Source organism: Osmerus mordax, chromosome 21 (genome assembly GCF_038355195.1).
Source record: "Osmerus mordax isolate fOsmMor3 chromosome 21, fOsmMor3.pri, whole genome shotgun sequence".
NCBI lineage: Eukaryota > Metazoa > Chordata > Actinopteri > Osmeriformes > Osmeridae > Osmerus > Osmerus mordax.
In genome coordinates, this window is record NC_090070.1 from 11,873,998 (window position 1) to 11,887,902 (window position 13,905).

The 13,905-nt window shown below is 46.5% G+C and overlaps 3 protein-coding genes and 1 non-coding gene across 5 annotated transcripts; 3 read left to right on the plus strand and 1 right to left on the minus strand.

Moving 5' to 3' along the window:
* Positions 1 to 266: 266 nt before the first annotated feature.
* Positions 267 to 1,153, minus strand: LOC136964948 (HLA class II histocompatibility antigen, DO alpha chain-like). Its single transcript, XM_067258926.1, is given in 4 exon segments — positions 267 to 388; positions 680 to 745; positions 748 to 960; positions 1,147 to 1,153. Coding segments are annotated over 4 exon segments (408 nt in total).
* Positions 1,154 to 1,847: 694 nt separating this feature from the next.
* Positions 1,848 to 4,767, plus strand: LOC136964949 (class II histocompatibility antigen, B-L beta chain-like). Its single transcript, XM_067258928.1, is given in 5 exon segments — positions 1,848 to 1,875; positions 3,276 to 3,354; positions 3,801 to 4,003; positions 4,560 to 4,571; positions 4,574 to 4,767. Coding segments are annotated over 5 exon segments (516 nt in total).
* A 799-nt stretch (positions 4,768 to 5,566) lies between these two features.
* Positions 5,567 to 13,643, plus strand: LOC136965687 (peroxisome proliferator-activated receptor gamma coactivator-related protein 1-like). 2 transcript variants are annotated; one of them, XM_067259872.1, is made up of 11 exons: positions 5,567 to 5,639; positions 7,429 to 7,524; positions 8,047 to 8,199; positions 8,325 to 10,107; positions 10,468 to 10,521; positions 10,679 to 11,624; positions 11,786 to 11,998; positions 12,212 to 12,296; positions 12,463 to 12,584; positions 12,904 to 13,058; positions 13,508 to 13,643. In XM_067259872.1, the coding sequence occupies exons 2-11, from the start codon at positions 7,456 to 7,458 to the stop codon at positions 13,606 to 13,608; spliced, it is 3,681 nt and encodes a 1,226-aa protein (XP_067115973.1). In that variant the 5' UTR covers positions 5,567 to 5,639; positions 7,429 to 7,455; the 3' UTR covers positions 13,609 to 13,643. The 2 variants fall into 2 exon arrangements, with proteins under 2 accessions (XP_067115973.1, XP_067115974.1); XM_067259873.1 differs by lacking the exon at positions 10,468 to 10,521.
* LOC136965732 (small nucleolar RNA SNORA15) lies at positions 6,724 to 6,857 on the plus strand. Its single transcript, XR_010879339.1, has one exon. It is a non-coding gene; the product is annotated as a small nucleolar RNA SNORA15 (small nucleolar RNA).
* Positions 13,644 to 13,905: the final 262 nt, after the last annotated feature.

The window sequence follows — 13,905 nt, forward strand, 5'->3', positions numbered from 1 at the left end:
CAACTTAATTGATTCTGCTTACCCTTGAAGAAGAGGAATGTTGAAATCATATTGAAAGGAAACATTGAGTCTATCTCAACACTGCAGCCAGTAGTGTCCAAATAATTAACCAAAACTATTCTTCTAGTGTGCCTTTCATAACAACCTTTGACAAAAATCACTGGATTTGTTCACAGAAAGATCAAGGCAACCCTTTCAGAACACCGTGACACAACACTCTCCACAATCCTACTCTGCAGACATGGAGAGCACCTTTTCAAAAAACGTTATTGACGCTGTTTGCCCTTGACAAAGAGGACTGTTCCTGCAGCCACTCCCACCAGCCCCACAGCCAGACCCACCCCACAGAACACAGGAGGACCCACTCTGGGACGAGACACCTCCAACTCTGGGGGGGAGAGAGAGAGAGAGAGAGAGAGAGAGAGAGAGAGAGAGAGAGAGAGAGAGAGAGAGAGAGAGAGAGAGAGACAGAGAGAGAGAGAGAGAGAGAGAGAGAGAGAGAGAGAGAGAGAGAGAGAGAGAGAGAGAGAGAGAGAGAGAGAGAGGGGACAGGCATGGGCAGAGAACATGATCAGGTAACCCACAATCTTGAATCAAAGTGTCGGCTAAAAAAAAGAAAAATTACACACACACACTAAAAGTAAAAAAGTACAAGGTAAGCCATGACAGCAGGACTCACTCCAGGTCCTGGTCAGAGGAGCGTCCAGCGCCTGGTGCTCCACAGAGCAGGTGTACACGTCCCCTCTTCAGGGGTGAAGTCCAGGATAGCAAACATACGGAAGGAGTTGTAATCTTTGGGGAGGTAGCGCCCCATTTGGGCGCCTTCAGTCACCTGCTGGTGGTTCCTGGTCCACCTGACTGTCACAGGGGGAGGGTAGAACTGGTCCACCAGGCACACCAGAGTGTTGATCACACCCACTTCCTCATAGTCCCTGAGGTACAGGCTCACCACTGGGGTCTCTGTGGGGGGGAAAGAGTGTGAAGGTGTTGCAATTCACTGTTTAACAATTCCTAGAGTCAGGAAGTTATGTCATAATGGCATCTCTCAGACCAAACAAACGTAGTGTCTAATGACAGTTAATGAAAATTACAATTATAAAAAGGTTATCGTGTTTCTGTCAGGTAATACAGTGCAATGAAACAAACCATGCATTAATGCTTTAGAAAGCTTCTTTTTTTTACAGGAAAGTACAAAAAACTAAAGTAGAAGAGCAAGCGCATACATATATACTATAAGTGGAATTTATGGAATCTACTTTATTCTAAAACAAGTTATATGTTACACATCTGAAACTACTGCTTACATTTCAGATGATTAAAAGTAGGTAGGCTACATGATGTTGACTATAACTTTGTGACACCTACCTTCAGTTTCTGGAACGTCTAATCCGTCTAGTATTAAATCACGCAAGTCATTCCTGCAGAAAGCTTTTTGTGCCAGTGCAATATCGTAGCAGTCCTTACATTCTGGGGCTTCTATGTCCTCTGGAATAGAATTCACAAATAGTTTTTTCTCAAAATCCGGATACCCAAGCCCCATGTCATCCAACAGGAAATCTAATGTGTAGTTCCAGGAGTCGGAGCATGCATAAGACACCGCTAGTGAATGTGTGACTGTAAAGGGATAAGCACAGGACAAAATCACCCGTCAGTACAGTCTAATACTCCATTAGTACAATACTACACTTCATGGAGATTCATTCTTTTGAATAGTCTGGTAATGTCACACGATAAGTTTTCTTAATTGAGCCTTTGATCAAGGGCAATGTTCTGGCCCGCTATTACGTAAATAGCTGAGGCCTACTTGCATTTCTGCTAATCACAATGAGATAAGCTATGCAAAAAAAATGCGTAAAATTGTGAAGTTGCAGATCGGTAACTAATTCGACACCCGGTGGAGCTCTTACCTTGAGAGGAGACAGAACCGAACAGCAGCAGAACCCAGAAAACTGAATACATCATTTTTAAACTGCTTCCATTAACGACGACATTCAGACAAAGCCTTTTTATATCTCATAAAGAGAACTGGTCAAACTGGTTATTTAATGTTTGTAACTTCCTTCTTATAATCTACAATCAACAATAGTGTCTCTTCTTTGTGTTTTAGAAAACTGCAGGCTTTCATTTTTCCTCAGTCATGTCAACTCATTATCTTATTCTTGGTGCGTTATTAGCAGGTATAACTGGTAAGTAGACATTTGAATTCCTTCTAACTAACACATTTAATAAGTGATGAAGTCAATAAATAAGAAATCAATGTATAAAGCAGCAAAGAGTAAAGGCAGCAGGCTTTAAATGTAATTTCTGTGTCCTGCACAAGGAAATAAATACCAGTAGGGCTCTCAAGATTAGCATACCCGTCAACGTTTGGGTCCACAAATTGGAATTGAAATCAATCCACGATGGGGGATTTAATTAGTAAATAATTTTAGACCCCTTAATAAGGATTGATGTGTTAAACATGAATGCATAACTTCGTTTTTTCTGAGTTGTTTATTAACTTATGATTGTTCATGAATTAGTTTAAGCACTAATAAGCGCTCATGCACCATTATTGTAAAGTGTTACCACAATTTTTATCAATACTTAAGTCTTATAAAATCTGCCAGCCACCGTGCACTGAATCATCCTCACTGAATCATCCTCACTGAATCATCCTCACTGAATCATCCTCACTGAATCATCCTCACTGAATCATCCTCACTGAATCATCCTCTCTGTTCGCAGATTGTCAGCTATACAACGTCCAATCAGCCTGTCATTTTAGCAAGAAAGACCTCAGTGATGTGGAGCTAACTGTCGACTATGTCTTCAACAAAGTAACGTTTTTGGATTACAGAAGTACCCTTAAAAGATTCACTGGATACACACAATATGGGAAGAAGCTTGGAGACTCATGGAACAATGAAAGACTTGAAGACATGAAGAATAATTTGCTTGTCTGTAAAACTGTTATTCTACTCTACTATAAATATATAGCCATATTTGAAAAAAACCAAGGTAAAGTTAGTTTAAGGTTGGATTTGGTCATCAAAAATTATGACATTCTAAAATGCACAAGCGCACATTATATTGATAATCGTGCGTAACCCTATATAATATTTTTTGTATTAGACAAGTCCACACAAAATATGCCACAGCATCCACAGCCAATCGTTTGGGAACAAGATTAAGACAAGGGACGGTGTAGAACCGCACAACTCCGCACCTGCACGCCCTCCACTGCCATGATGCCCTAACGTAATCAAATAATATTGTCTCCTGTCTGTCTTCAGCGGAGTCCTCAGTTCATCTGAGGGCAGTGACCCCCCACAGCAGCAAATACACCACCATGCTGAAGTGCAGCGCCTACAGGTCAGATTCTATTTTGTGACATACATTTACTTCATTTAACAACATTTTATTAATTTAGCAGGCGGTTTATAAAAGTGACGTAAAACAGTGCATATATATTTTATATATATATATATATATATATATATATATATATACTGTAACGTACAGCACAATATCAAGGCTCAGAAATGCATGTACATTTCCTTATTTCCCAGTACCATTAAGATATTGTTTTTACTCATACATTTCTTGGTTGAAAAAGTGCAGTTGAGAGAACTCCAGTGTCAAGTGAGGTAGTGACGCATTATTTTATTAACTAATCAATCGACTGACTGAATCATTGAATCAACATGTTCTTACCTCCCATATCCCTATCCTCTGGATTCGGAATCGATTGATTAATCGGTCAGTTGACTGATTGGTTCATCAATTTATCAATTGCTCGCCTATAACTCCGCCCCCAGATTCTATCCTCAAGAGATCCGGGTGACGTGGACCATGAAGGAGCAGGATGTGACATCAGACATGGTATCCACCGAGGAGCTGAGTGACGGGGACTTCCACTTCCAGCACCACTCCTACCTGGAGTACACGCCCACACCTGGGGAGGAGGTGTCCTGCATGGTGGAGCACGCCAGCCTCCCTCGCCCCAAGATCCTCCGCTGGGGTAAGATAACCTTAGAGATAACCTAAGATAAGATAACATATGATAACCATTGCCTCTACCTCTGGGGTTAAGATAACCTCCCCACAGTATACCTTCTGCTGAACCATCATGGATCCTGCATTACTGCAAGCATTGATGTACTGTCTGCTTATATGTGTGTTTGCCGTGTTGATGTATGTTATGTGCCTCAGTGCTATATATGTGCTTTTACTGCAGGTACACTTTTCTGTTGCTTATATGTGAACTGGGTGTGTCTACGTTACTGTATGTTTATTGACTTATTTTAACCGTAGTATGTTATTTGATATTTTGTAATTTTAGGCTGCCTTTAAACATCTGGCTGGGGACAGCAGATGAAAATTAGCCTCTCTGGCTAACTCTGGCACACTTACAGTTCTGCTGTTGATCAGTGTGCATTGTCCCTGAAATAAAAAAAATACAAAAATAACAGATTCTTGGTTGTAGAATGTTGATTGTAGAATGTTATGATAGAATGTTGATCGTAGAACGTAACAATAGAACGCTGAGAGTCTCTTTACATTCTGTGGAACCTCAGATCCCTCCATGCCGTGTCAGAGAGGGTCCAGCTGGGTATAGGAGCGTTAGGTGTGTTCCTGGGCCTGGTAGTGCTCACCGTCGGCAGCCTGTACTACAAGAGGAGGCCCAGAGTCGTGGTACGGACTCCCTCGACTGTTGAGCTGCAGAGCCCGCAAGAACCAAACTTGAATGTCAATGAGACTCCGAGTCAGGAAGCTTGCATGTGATACATTGCTTTCAATAATTTGGTTTTTATTTTGTGTTGTCTGGCAGGCATCAACTGTCAAAGTTTATTCTTTGAAGTTGGGTTTAATAGGAATTGACACTGCACTTCATAAAATTGATGCTTAAAATAATCGTAATCAGACATTATGAATTATTATAATCATCTTGTTTTAAATTATGATTTCATTATCACTTTTCTAACTTTGAAAAGGTTAAGCATATGCTGATACCTACACTGTCGTAATGGATTTGATGTGAAATTAATTGGGGAATAATAATCAATATCTCCACCAATGGATCAGTTTATGGTACCTGCACTTTGCATCCTGCACTCAGTAGATTTAAAGCACTCTGAAAATAAAGTTTTTTTATCGCTGTTGCGGTGTCCCATTTCTTAGTTTTATATTGACGTGTGATTCCACGTCATCCTGCCACTAGATGGCGCACTTGGGCAGGAAAGATGGTGATATCTGCTTCCAACCTCTGTGTTTGACGACTCAATGAAAAATACTGTCTGATTGCATTTCATATCGCTCCATGCTGTTAAAATTGCCATTGTTAAAAGTAAAAAGCTTTTCGCGGACAAGTTAAACTTGGGAGTTTCTCAAAACGGGCCCGGTATTTCTGAACGTATCTGATCCCCGGTCAGTTCTGGGTTCGTTTCTCTCCCGGTCCCTGCGCTCTGATTCTAACATAACAACAGATCCTGGATCAGCAGCTAAGCGCTCCTCGTGGCAGGGACCACGTGTCCCACTCACCAGCCGCTGAATGAAGCCATGTGCGTGACTGCAAGATGGCGACGCGGTGGAGAGGAAAAGAGGAGAATATAATCACAGGCAACACCGAATTTCTGGTCACAAACACGCTAAATGAGGTACGGATTTGAAATATATTAGTTTTTTTTTTTTACACGAGACAGAAAATTATTTTTGCCCCGTCTTATTTTAGCCATTTTTAAGGCTTGAACGAGGCCATCACACACGCGGTACTAACACGTGGAAATGGTCATGGCAGCTTGCTAGTACATTAGGATACAGACACATGGTTAGCCTAGCTTGCTAGCCATCTGATAATCTCCGATGCCAGCGCTTTTCCTCGAAGTGTAAAATTACCTTTCACATAAATAACTATCGAATATTAGTCATATGTTCATGTTGTTAGCGTGTGTTGTTTAAATTGTACATTTTCGCATTTTCCGAAATCGAAATAGTGAAAAGGCGTTTTCGTAGCTAGCTAACCTTAGCTGTAAGCGTACACTCTGTACTTTAAGCGTTCTGTACTGAGCCATGCGGAAGCCAATATGATCAGCTGTTAAAAGGACTGTTGGTTTCTCCCCGAGAGATTCACAATCACTTTGGGTGGTGACGTTTACTAATCACATATCTGGCATCCGTTACACAATAACTAACTTGAGAAATTGTAGTGTATGTATGTTGTGGAATGCAAAAAACATCGAAGGCAAAACTATTGCCACTTGTTTGCCGGATAGCTAGCGGAACCAAACGACGTCCCTGGCAGTGTGTGTCTGTCCAATGTATATCACCCGTCAAGTTTGTCCCACGAAGACACGAATACATGATAGACATCAACAACAATATCCCAACGGCAGACTGTCAAGTACACTAGTTCAGTACAATAGCTATTGTTATCCTAGTTAGACTAGTTGCTTGATAGTAAGCCCTTGACGTTGAAGTCAGTCGGAATTCCAAACTAGTATGGTTTGTTCTCACATATGATATAATGTCGTATTTTATCCATGTATTTTATGAACGTTCTCCAGTAAAGAATAATGCAGACTTGAGATTGTATGTGTGATCTCTATGATAGTCAGGGTAGTCAGATGGCTGAGCGGTTAGGGAATCGGGCTATTAATCAGAAGGTTGCCGGTTCGATTCCGGCCGAAGGCGCTTCACCCTACTTGCCTCGAGGGAATGGCCCTGTACTTACTGAAATATTAAGCATGGCCGAATTCTGCATTACTCTATCATAGTTCTTGCAGTCAGACACTATGCAATATCAACACACCTATCCAACTCAATATGACAATGAGATCCTAATCGTGATCTTATCAGTTTGAGGAAGGTGTACAATCGCACACACAGTCTATAAACACACAGACGACCACTAAGCTACATCTTGGGTGCAGGTTCACATCCCCCCGTGCTTTGCTTTGGACAAAAGTTGGCTAAATTAATTATTATTATTAAATTTTCATCCACACCACCAGGGTCTCTGGTTGGTCTACATACACTCCAGGTTACTTCTGTGTATCACAACATTCTGTTTTCATGATCATCAGCATATTGAGTTTGTTTAAGAGGTCAAAAAACAAAACGGAAGTTCAGGCGAACACCTAGATTGTCTCTTAAATGTCATCTTATTTGTGAAGAAGGTGATTGAAGTGGAGCTAGGGAGAGTATTGAGACCCAGCCCTGGGCGATAGATTACATGAGAACATCATGTGATTCGGTGTGCGCGCGAACGTTCCGAATCCCGTGTAAATAAACTACTGTGTTCTCTCCCTCTCTTTCATCATATCCCTGTTATCTCTCTCTCTCTCTCCCTCTCTCCCTCTCTTTCATCATATCCCTGTTATCTCTCTCCCTCTCTTCCCCTTAACCATCCCCCTCCTCCTCTCTCGTCCCCAGGCTGTTCTGGGGAAGGCGGAGGGGGATGTGAGGCGTGTGGAGATGGACACGCGCTCCTGTCTCGACTCCTCCATCCTGGCCATGTTTGAGGACTCTTCCACACCAGCAGAGGTCAGTAGAGTTCACAGGTCAATAGTTCGAAGCTACACAATTAATTGTGCAAGGTTATAAAGTATATCTTTTAATACAACATTTTAGTTGTAATTATTTTGCTTGTATAACCGTTTAGAGTATTGAAATATCCATTGCCTTTTAAAAGTTCCCACGTATAATCTTTTCCAAGAGCACAACCACAAGTGTCAGTGAGTCAGGTGGCTGAGCGGTTAGGGAGTCAGGCTAGTAATCTGAAGGTTGCCAGTTCGATTTCCAGCCGTGCCAAATGACGTTGTGTCCTTGGGCAAGGCACTTCACCCTACTTGCCTCGGGGGGAATGTCCCTGTACTTACTGTAAGTCGCTCTGGATAAGAGCGTCTGCTAAATGACTAAATGTAATGTAAATGTAAGTGTCACTAAAAGTTCTCCTCTGGTTGAGCCTCTAGGGATAGAGAAACACAGCCGACAACTTATTTCCATGACTACCCCTTCATATCTAGCCTCTTTCTAACGGTGTCCCTGTGCCGTGTCCCCCTCCAGGCCAGGAGCGGGGTGGAGGAGGAGAGTGAGACCAGTCTGCTGTGTGCCCTGACGGAGATACTGGACAGCGTAGGAGATGAAGCCTTGTCTCCCTTCGACAGCCTGCCAGACTCCGCCCTGCTGTCCGGCCACCGACGCAGGGACAGCCCTCCGGTGTGTGTGTGTGTGTGTGTGTGAGAGGGGATATGTGTGTGAGAGAGGGTGAGTGAGTGTTTATACTAACCCTAGAGAAATAATTATGAAAAATGTTATAGTTATCCCTTTCTTTCTGGTTGAAGGTCGTTATCAGTGAAAAGCTCAGGAGTTCTGCTACTGCAGCCAAACCGACCAATGAGTGCCCGCCTCCCTCCCCTCAACCAATAGAATTAGGATCACAGAGAACGGAGGCGGAGCAGGAAGTCTTCACCTCTGCATCATTGGTCAACCTGGTGAGACTCATGCACCCCTACTGTCTCCGGGTGTGCCTGGAGGAGGAGGGGAACAGCTGGGTCACCGCACCCAGGAGAAAGGCTTTCCCTTGGGGGGAAACAAGTTCGGATCACAGGGTAGCCCTGGAGGGGGAGATCTGGCGGTACGAGAAGCCGACGGACTCCGTCGACGAGGAGATTGACGTAGACGTTTCTGACGACGACAGTCCGGCGAAGAGGATGAAGAGAGAGGGTGAAGCAGAGGAGGGCGGTAGGAAAGGTAGAGAGAGAGATGGAGGCGAGGTGAAGACTCTGAGAGGGGTGTTGGTGAAATCGGACGAGGACAGCGTCAGGAGTCAGACCGCCAAGGAGAAGAAGAGGGTGAGCTTCGCCCCGGTCCTGGTGACGTCGTACCAGATACCGGCAGCAGAGGAACCCGACTTGAACCAGCTTCCGGACCTCAGTGAGCTCACAGGTGGACTCGTCGTTCCCATCACCCTGACAACGATGACATCCCCGGAAAACCCCTCCTCCCCCTTCTCAGAATCCTCCGCGAAACCGTCCACGGACGACGGTAGCGGTCGTGGTGAGTTGTCAGAGGTTGCGTTGCTTCCTGCGCCTGGAAGCGACCCCAAACCCAAACCTCTCAGCCTCCAGCAGTACCGGCAGCTCCGGCAGGAGAAGCGACTCCCCCTGGTGGAGAAACAAGGTAACTACACCACCAGGTGGCCCTCGCTCCCGGAGACTCCCAAAGAGCTCACACCCATCCCCTGTCTGCATGGGACCGGACCTCACAAACCACCAGGTCACCACGTCACACCTGGCTCAGATGGGATTCAAACCCATGATCACGAACGGGACGTAGGTGGGTTCGGATCTGAAGTCGACGGGAAGAAGGCTTTGTTTCCCGCCAGGCCGGTGGTGCAGCTCAAAGCTGTCGAAACTACAAGCAGCAAAGACTCAGGCGTCCGCGGGCCGAAGCGAGTGAGGGTCGGGATTAAGACCAGGGCAACATTGCCTGCGACTGTAAACCTATGTAATCCCACACCGGTAGTGGGTGTTACCCAGATTAAGACTAGTCCAGAGAAGAGATCCAGTCCCGACAAAAGGTTGTTATTGGTCAGCAGTGATCCTCCTAATCCCGTCCTCGTTCCTTTGTCCTCCGGCCGTCCCTCCGTCGATCCGTCCGACCAACCTCCACCGTCCACCCCCCCCTTCCCGGTGCCAGGGCCCAAAAAGGTCTTCTGTAACTGGGATCCCAACCTCAAAAGCACCAGTCTCCTCCAGGAGATCCAGAAAACGTTTTCCAAAGCACATCTTCCAAAGGAACCTGTAACCATCAACTCCCCAACTGTTACACCAAGTCCAACTGTTACACCAACACCTACACCAATCAAACCCAAAGCAGAGACTTGTAAGCAACCACAACAACAGTACTACACTCACAGCACAAGAAACAAACTTGAATCTTTCCCAAAGAGGCCACAGCTTCCTTCCTCCCGGCCCTCCATCACGCCCCCCATCCCTTCCCAAACCCTCAGCCCAGAGGAGGAGACTGCAGATGGGACACACCTCAGGACTGTTCCCCCTGGTCCTCCATCCACCACCTCCACCCAGGGAAGCATCGTCACACAGGCCCCCGCCTGTGATTCAGGTAGGCGGAAGAGCGAAATCTCATACTTGATCGCAGAGGAGCATTCCAGAACGTCTACGTAAAGTTATAATATTACGTTATATTAGTGTTACGTTTTAGTGATTTAGCCGTCTTGGTGTGTATAGAAAACACAGCAGAGGTTCAAGAGAGAGGGCGGAGGAGAGAGGGCGGAGGAGAGAGGGCGGAGGAGAGAGGGCAGAGGAGAGAAGAAGAGATGGAAAAGCTAAACAAAATATACCTCAGAGCTTGGAAATGCTCTCTGGATTTTGTAATAAGCCAACCATGTTACTGGAAAAAAAAGGTTTTTTTACTAATGAGATTCTATTTTTTCTCATGTTCTTCTTCTTCTCTGCGTTGCAGGTATAGAAGCCACCGATCTGACCAGCCTGCTGGAACAGTTTGAAGAAACACAAGGTGCAACCAATCGCAACGTCTATAAACAGTAACTTAAAAATAAACACAAGATGACGTATTAACTTACCACAATGTTTGGGTTGAGATCGAGATATTTATGTCCTCTTTGTGGCCTTGCCTGTTTTTCTGACAATGCCATTTTGTCATCCTTTTACAGCCAATGAGAATAACCCAGAGGGCCAGACCCCCACACCACTAGGGGGCAGCACTGCACCACGCCCCCTTTCAAAACCAGAACCCCGAGGGGTTCCAGAACAGATCAGAATGCCAGACTCTATCCTATCTCCCACCACGGAACACTTTAAAACTCAGGCCTCTGGAGTTCCGGAAGCTCTCGATATTCCGGAACAGCTTTTCGGAACCGTGGACGATGCCACCACCCCGGAACCCCTCAGCGATGAGATTGTTCTCGGCGGTCGGGAAATCGCCCCTGCTTCACAGCGTTGGAAACCCCTTGCCCCCGCAACCCCCCAGAAGAAACAGCCGTCGTCCCCCAAACTCCCCCTTCCCAAGGCCATCCAGATCATTGACCCCCGACCCCTGCCCGCCAGAAAATCCCAAGCCAGCACCCCCAAGCCCACCGCCCCCCCCCTAACCACCTTCCAGATTCAGATAGCTGTGTCTGTGTCCTCCGACCATGACTACTGTGCGTGTCAGGACCAGCCAGCAGCTAATGCTACACAGTGCATCAAGACACAAGCTGCGGGCTACAATGCTAGCGCTAACTCTGCCACCAAAAGACTGAGCACAGTGCTTGACGCCATCGCTAACAGTACGTTAAAAAACGTACAGCTGCAGGTGCGGAACACAGCCCTGGACCGCAGAACGGCAGAATCCGCCTTCGTCTCAAGCTGCAGCGCCATGCCTAGGTCGGAGGCCGGTACTGCCACGGAGGCTCAGGAGGGGGAGAGGTCCAAGCCGTGCAGCCCCTCGCCGTCTCCCCCTCGCGCCGGGAGAGGGAGGGGGGAGACGAGACGGTATCGGGGGAGTTCCCATCACTCAGACTCCAGGTCCCCCCTCTCCTGCTCCTCCTCCTCTTCACATTCCTCTTCCTCCAGCTCGTCCTCCTCTCCGTCCAGGTCTCGCTCGCCTCGAAGGAAGAGGTATGCAGCAGTTTAGGATTATCGCCTCTCGTTTCTTTTTTTACAGAAAATGAGGTGAGGTCATTAACTTACCACCTCTTTTTCTTTCTCTCTCTGTCTCTTGTCTCTCTCTCTCTCCTCTCTCGCTTGTCTCTCCTCTCTCTCGTCTTGTCTCTCTCTAGGTTCCGTCCCAGGCGCTCTGAGAGCAGCTCCTGCTCATCCTCTTGTTCAGGTTCTCGTTCCCCGACCAGACCCTACCGGATCCCCCACTGCAGAACCCGGCCCAGCAGAACCCGGCCCAGCAGATCCCGCTCCGGGACCGAGTCCTGGTCCAGGTCCCGGTCCAGATCCCCCGCACGACTCCTGCCCAGAGGCAGAAGGAGAGACATCTACAGGTTCGAAACCCCCATCTCTTTGGATAAAAATGTATTATTAATATTAAGAAGTGTGGGTTTTGTTTAACTTTTGTTGATAAAGCTGGATGAGGATTGAATAAGTCGAGGTGTCTCGTCAGTGGTATACTTTGCTCTCCTCTTCTTCCCGGGAATTTATCTGTTTCTTTCTCTCGTTCTCTCTCCCTCTGTCTCGCTCTTTCTCTCTCTCTCCAGCCCGACGTACCATCCGACCAGCATCACTGAATCCAGGAAACGGAAACGACAGCAAGACCTGAAGATCCAGAAACTGGAAGCCATAGTGAGTTCAAAAAACACCCGCTTTAGCAACTAAGAGTTAAACCTCTGCACTCATTTGTATATGTTTTACCAAATTGCCACTACGGCACTTTCTGACACGTCCTGTCCTTATTCAAAACAAGATGGCCGCTGAAACTTCTCCCTCTTCTTCTGTGGTGTGTGAGCAGGACGAGCGCAGGGTGGTGTATGTGGGCCGCATCAGGAGGACCATGACCCACGAGGAGCTGAGGGAACGCTTCTCTCTGTTCGGAGAGGTGGAGAACTGCTCTCTGCACTTCAGAGACAGAGGGTGAGACACACACACACAGACACACACACAGAGGGTTAGACACACACACACACACAGAGGGTGAGACACACACACACACACACAGACACACACACAGAGGGTTAGACACACACACACACACAGAGGGTTAGACACACACACACAGAGGGTTAGACACACACACACACACACAGAGGGTTAGACACACACACACACACACAGAGGCACACACAGAGGGTTAGACACACACAGACACACACACAGAGGGTTAGACACACACACACACAGAGGCACACACACTTGCAATACTGACGTGACCCTGTGTCTGCGGTTCCCACAGCGACCACTACGGCTTTGTGACGTTCTACAACATGGAGGACGCGTTCTCCGCCATCGAGAACGGCACCAAGCTGCTGAGGCGGCCCGACGAGCTGCCCTTTGACCTCTGCTTCGGGGGCAGGCGGCAGTTCTGCAAGTCCGGCTACGCCGACCTGGGTTAGAGTCTCTTGATTGGTCGACTTGAAAACTTGTTTTTCTGGGCGATAACAGATCTTTCACGTGATTGGTCGTCTCGTCTGGTAACCAGTCGAGTTACAGATGGCTTGGATTGAGAATTGGTTAGGATTGTGGATAGATGATAATGATAATTATGCACAGGTTGTCTCTCAAGGGAGGTAGCTAGCTGTTGTGCTTTTCTCAGAGCCGTTTTGAGTCAGTCATGGCTTGTTTGGAAAGTCATGACTTGTTTCTCTCCCAGGGGAAAACAATGAAAAAAGACCAGAAATTATGAGAAGATATCTTGCTGCATTCCTGTGAAATTCTGCCTTATGACACCATTACTACTCTGATCCTTCCCCCTCACCCCCCCTCCCTCCCTGATGACCATTTGGAATCGTTGATGTCACGTCACCATGGTGACCGTGTGTTGTTGTTGTCTTTTCCAGACTCTAACCGGGATGTGGACCCGCCCCCCGCCCAGAACAGGCTGGGAGAGCTGGACTTTGACTCTCTCCTAAAGCAGGCCCAGAAAAACCTGAAGAGGTAGCAGGGTGGGAGAGGGGAGGGAGGCGTAGGTGGAGGGAGGGGGGGGTGGGTTAGGGTGCGAAGTGGAGAGGAGTGGTAAATATTTTCCTCAAGGTTCAAGAGGTAGCAGGAGAGAAGTGAGGAAGGAATCACAGAGGAGTTAGGCTTCAGATATACCTCAGAATATATATATACCTTGGAAATGCTTTTTCTGTTTCTGAAAAGTAGTTTTTTTGTGTAGCACTATATTTGCAATTATATTGCTTATAGCATTTAATCAAGTCACTTTTTTTACGTTGTTGTGTTATACAATTTAACA

Bases quoted from the DNA above. Each gene is read 5' to 3' on its own strand.
- LOC136965687 (XM_067259872.1), top strand. From the start codon at position 7,456: ATGGACACGCGCTCCTGTCTCGACTCCTCCATCCTGGCCATGTTTGAG. The intron at 8,200-8,324 runs GTGTGTGTGTGT...TTCTGGTTGAAG, and splicing joins GACGCAGGGACAGCCCTCCG to GTCGTTATCAGTGAAAAGCT. The intron at 12,297-12,462 runs GTGAGTTCAAAA...GTGTGTGAGCAG, and splicing joins TCCAGAAACTGGAAGCCATA to GACGAGCGCAGGGTGGTGTA.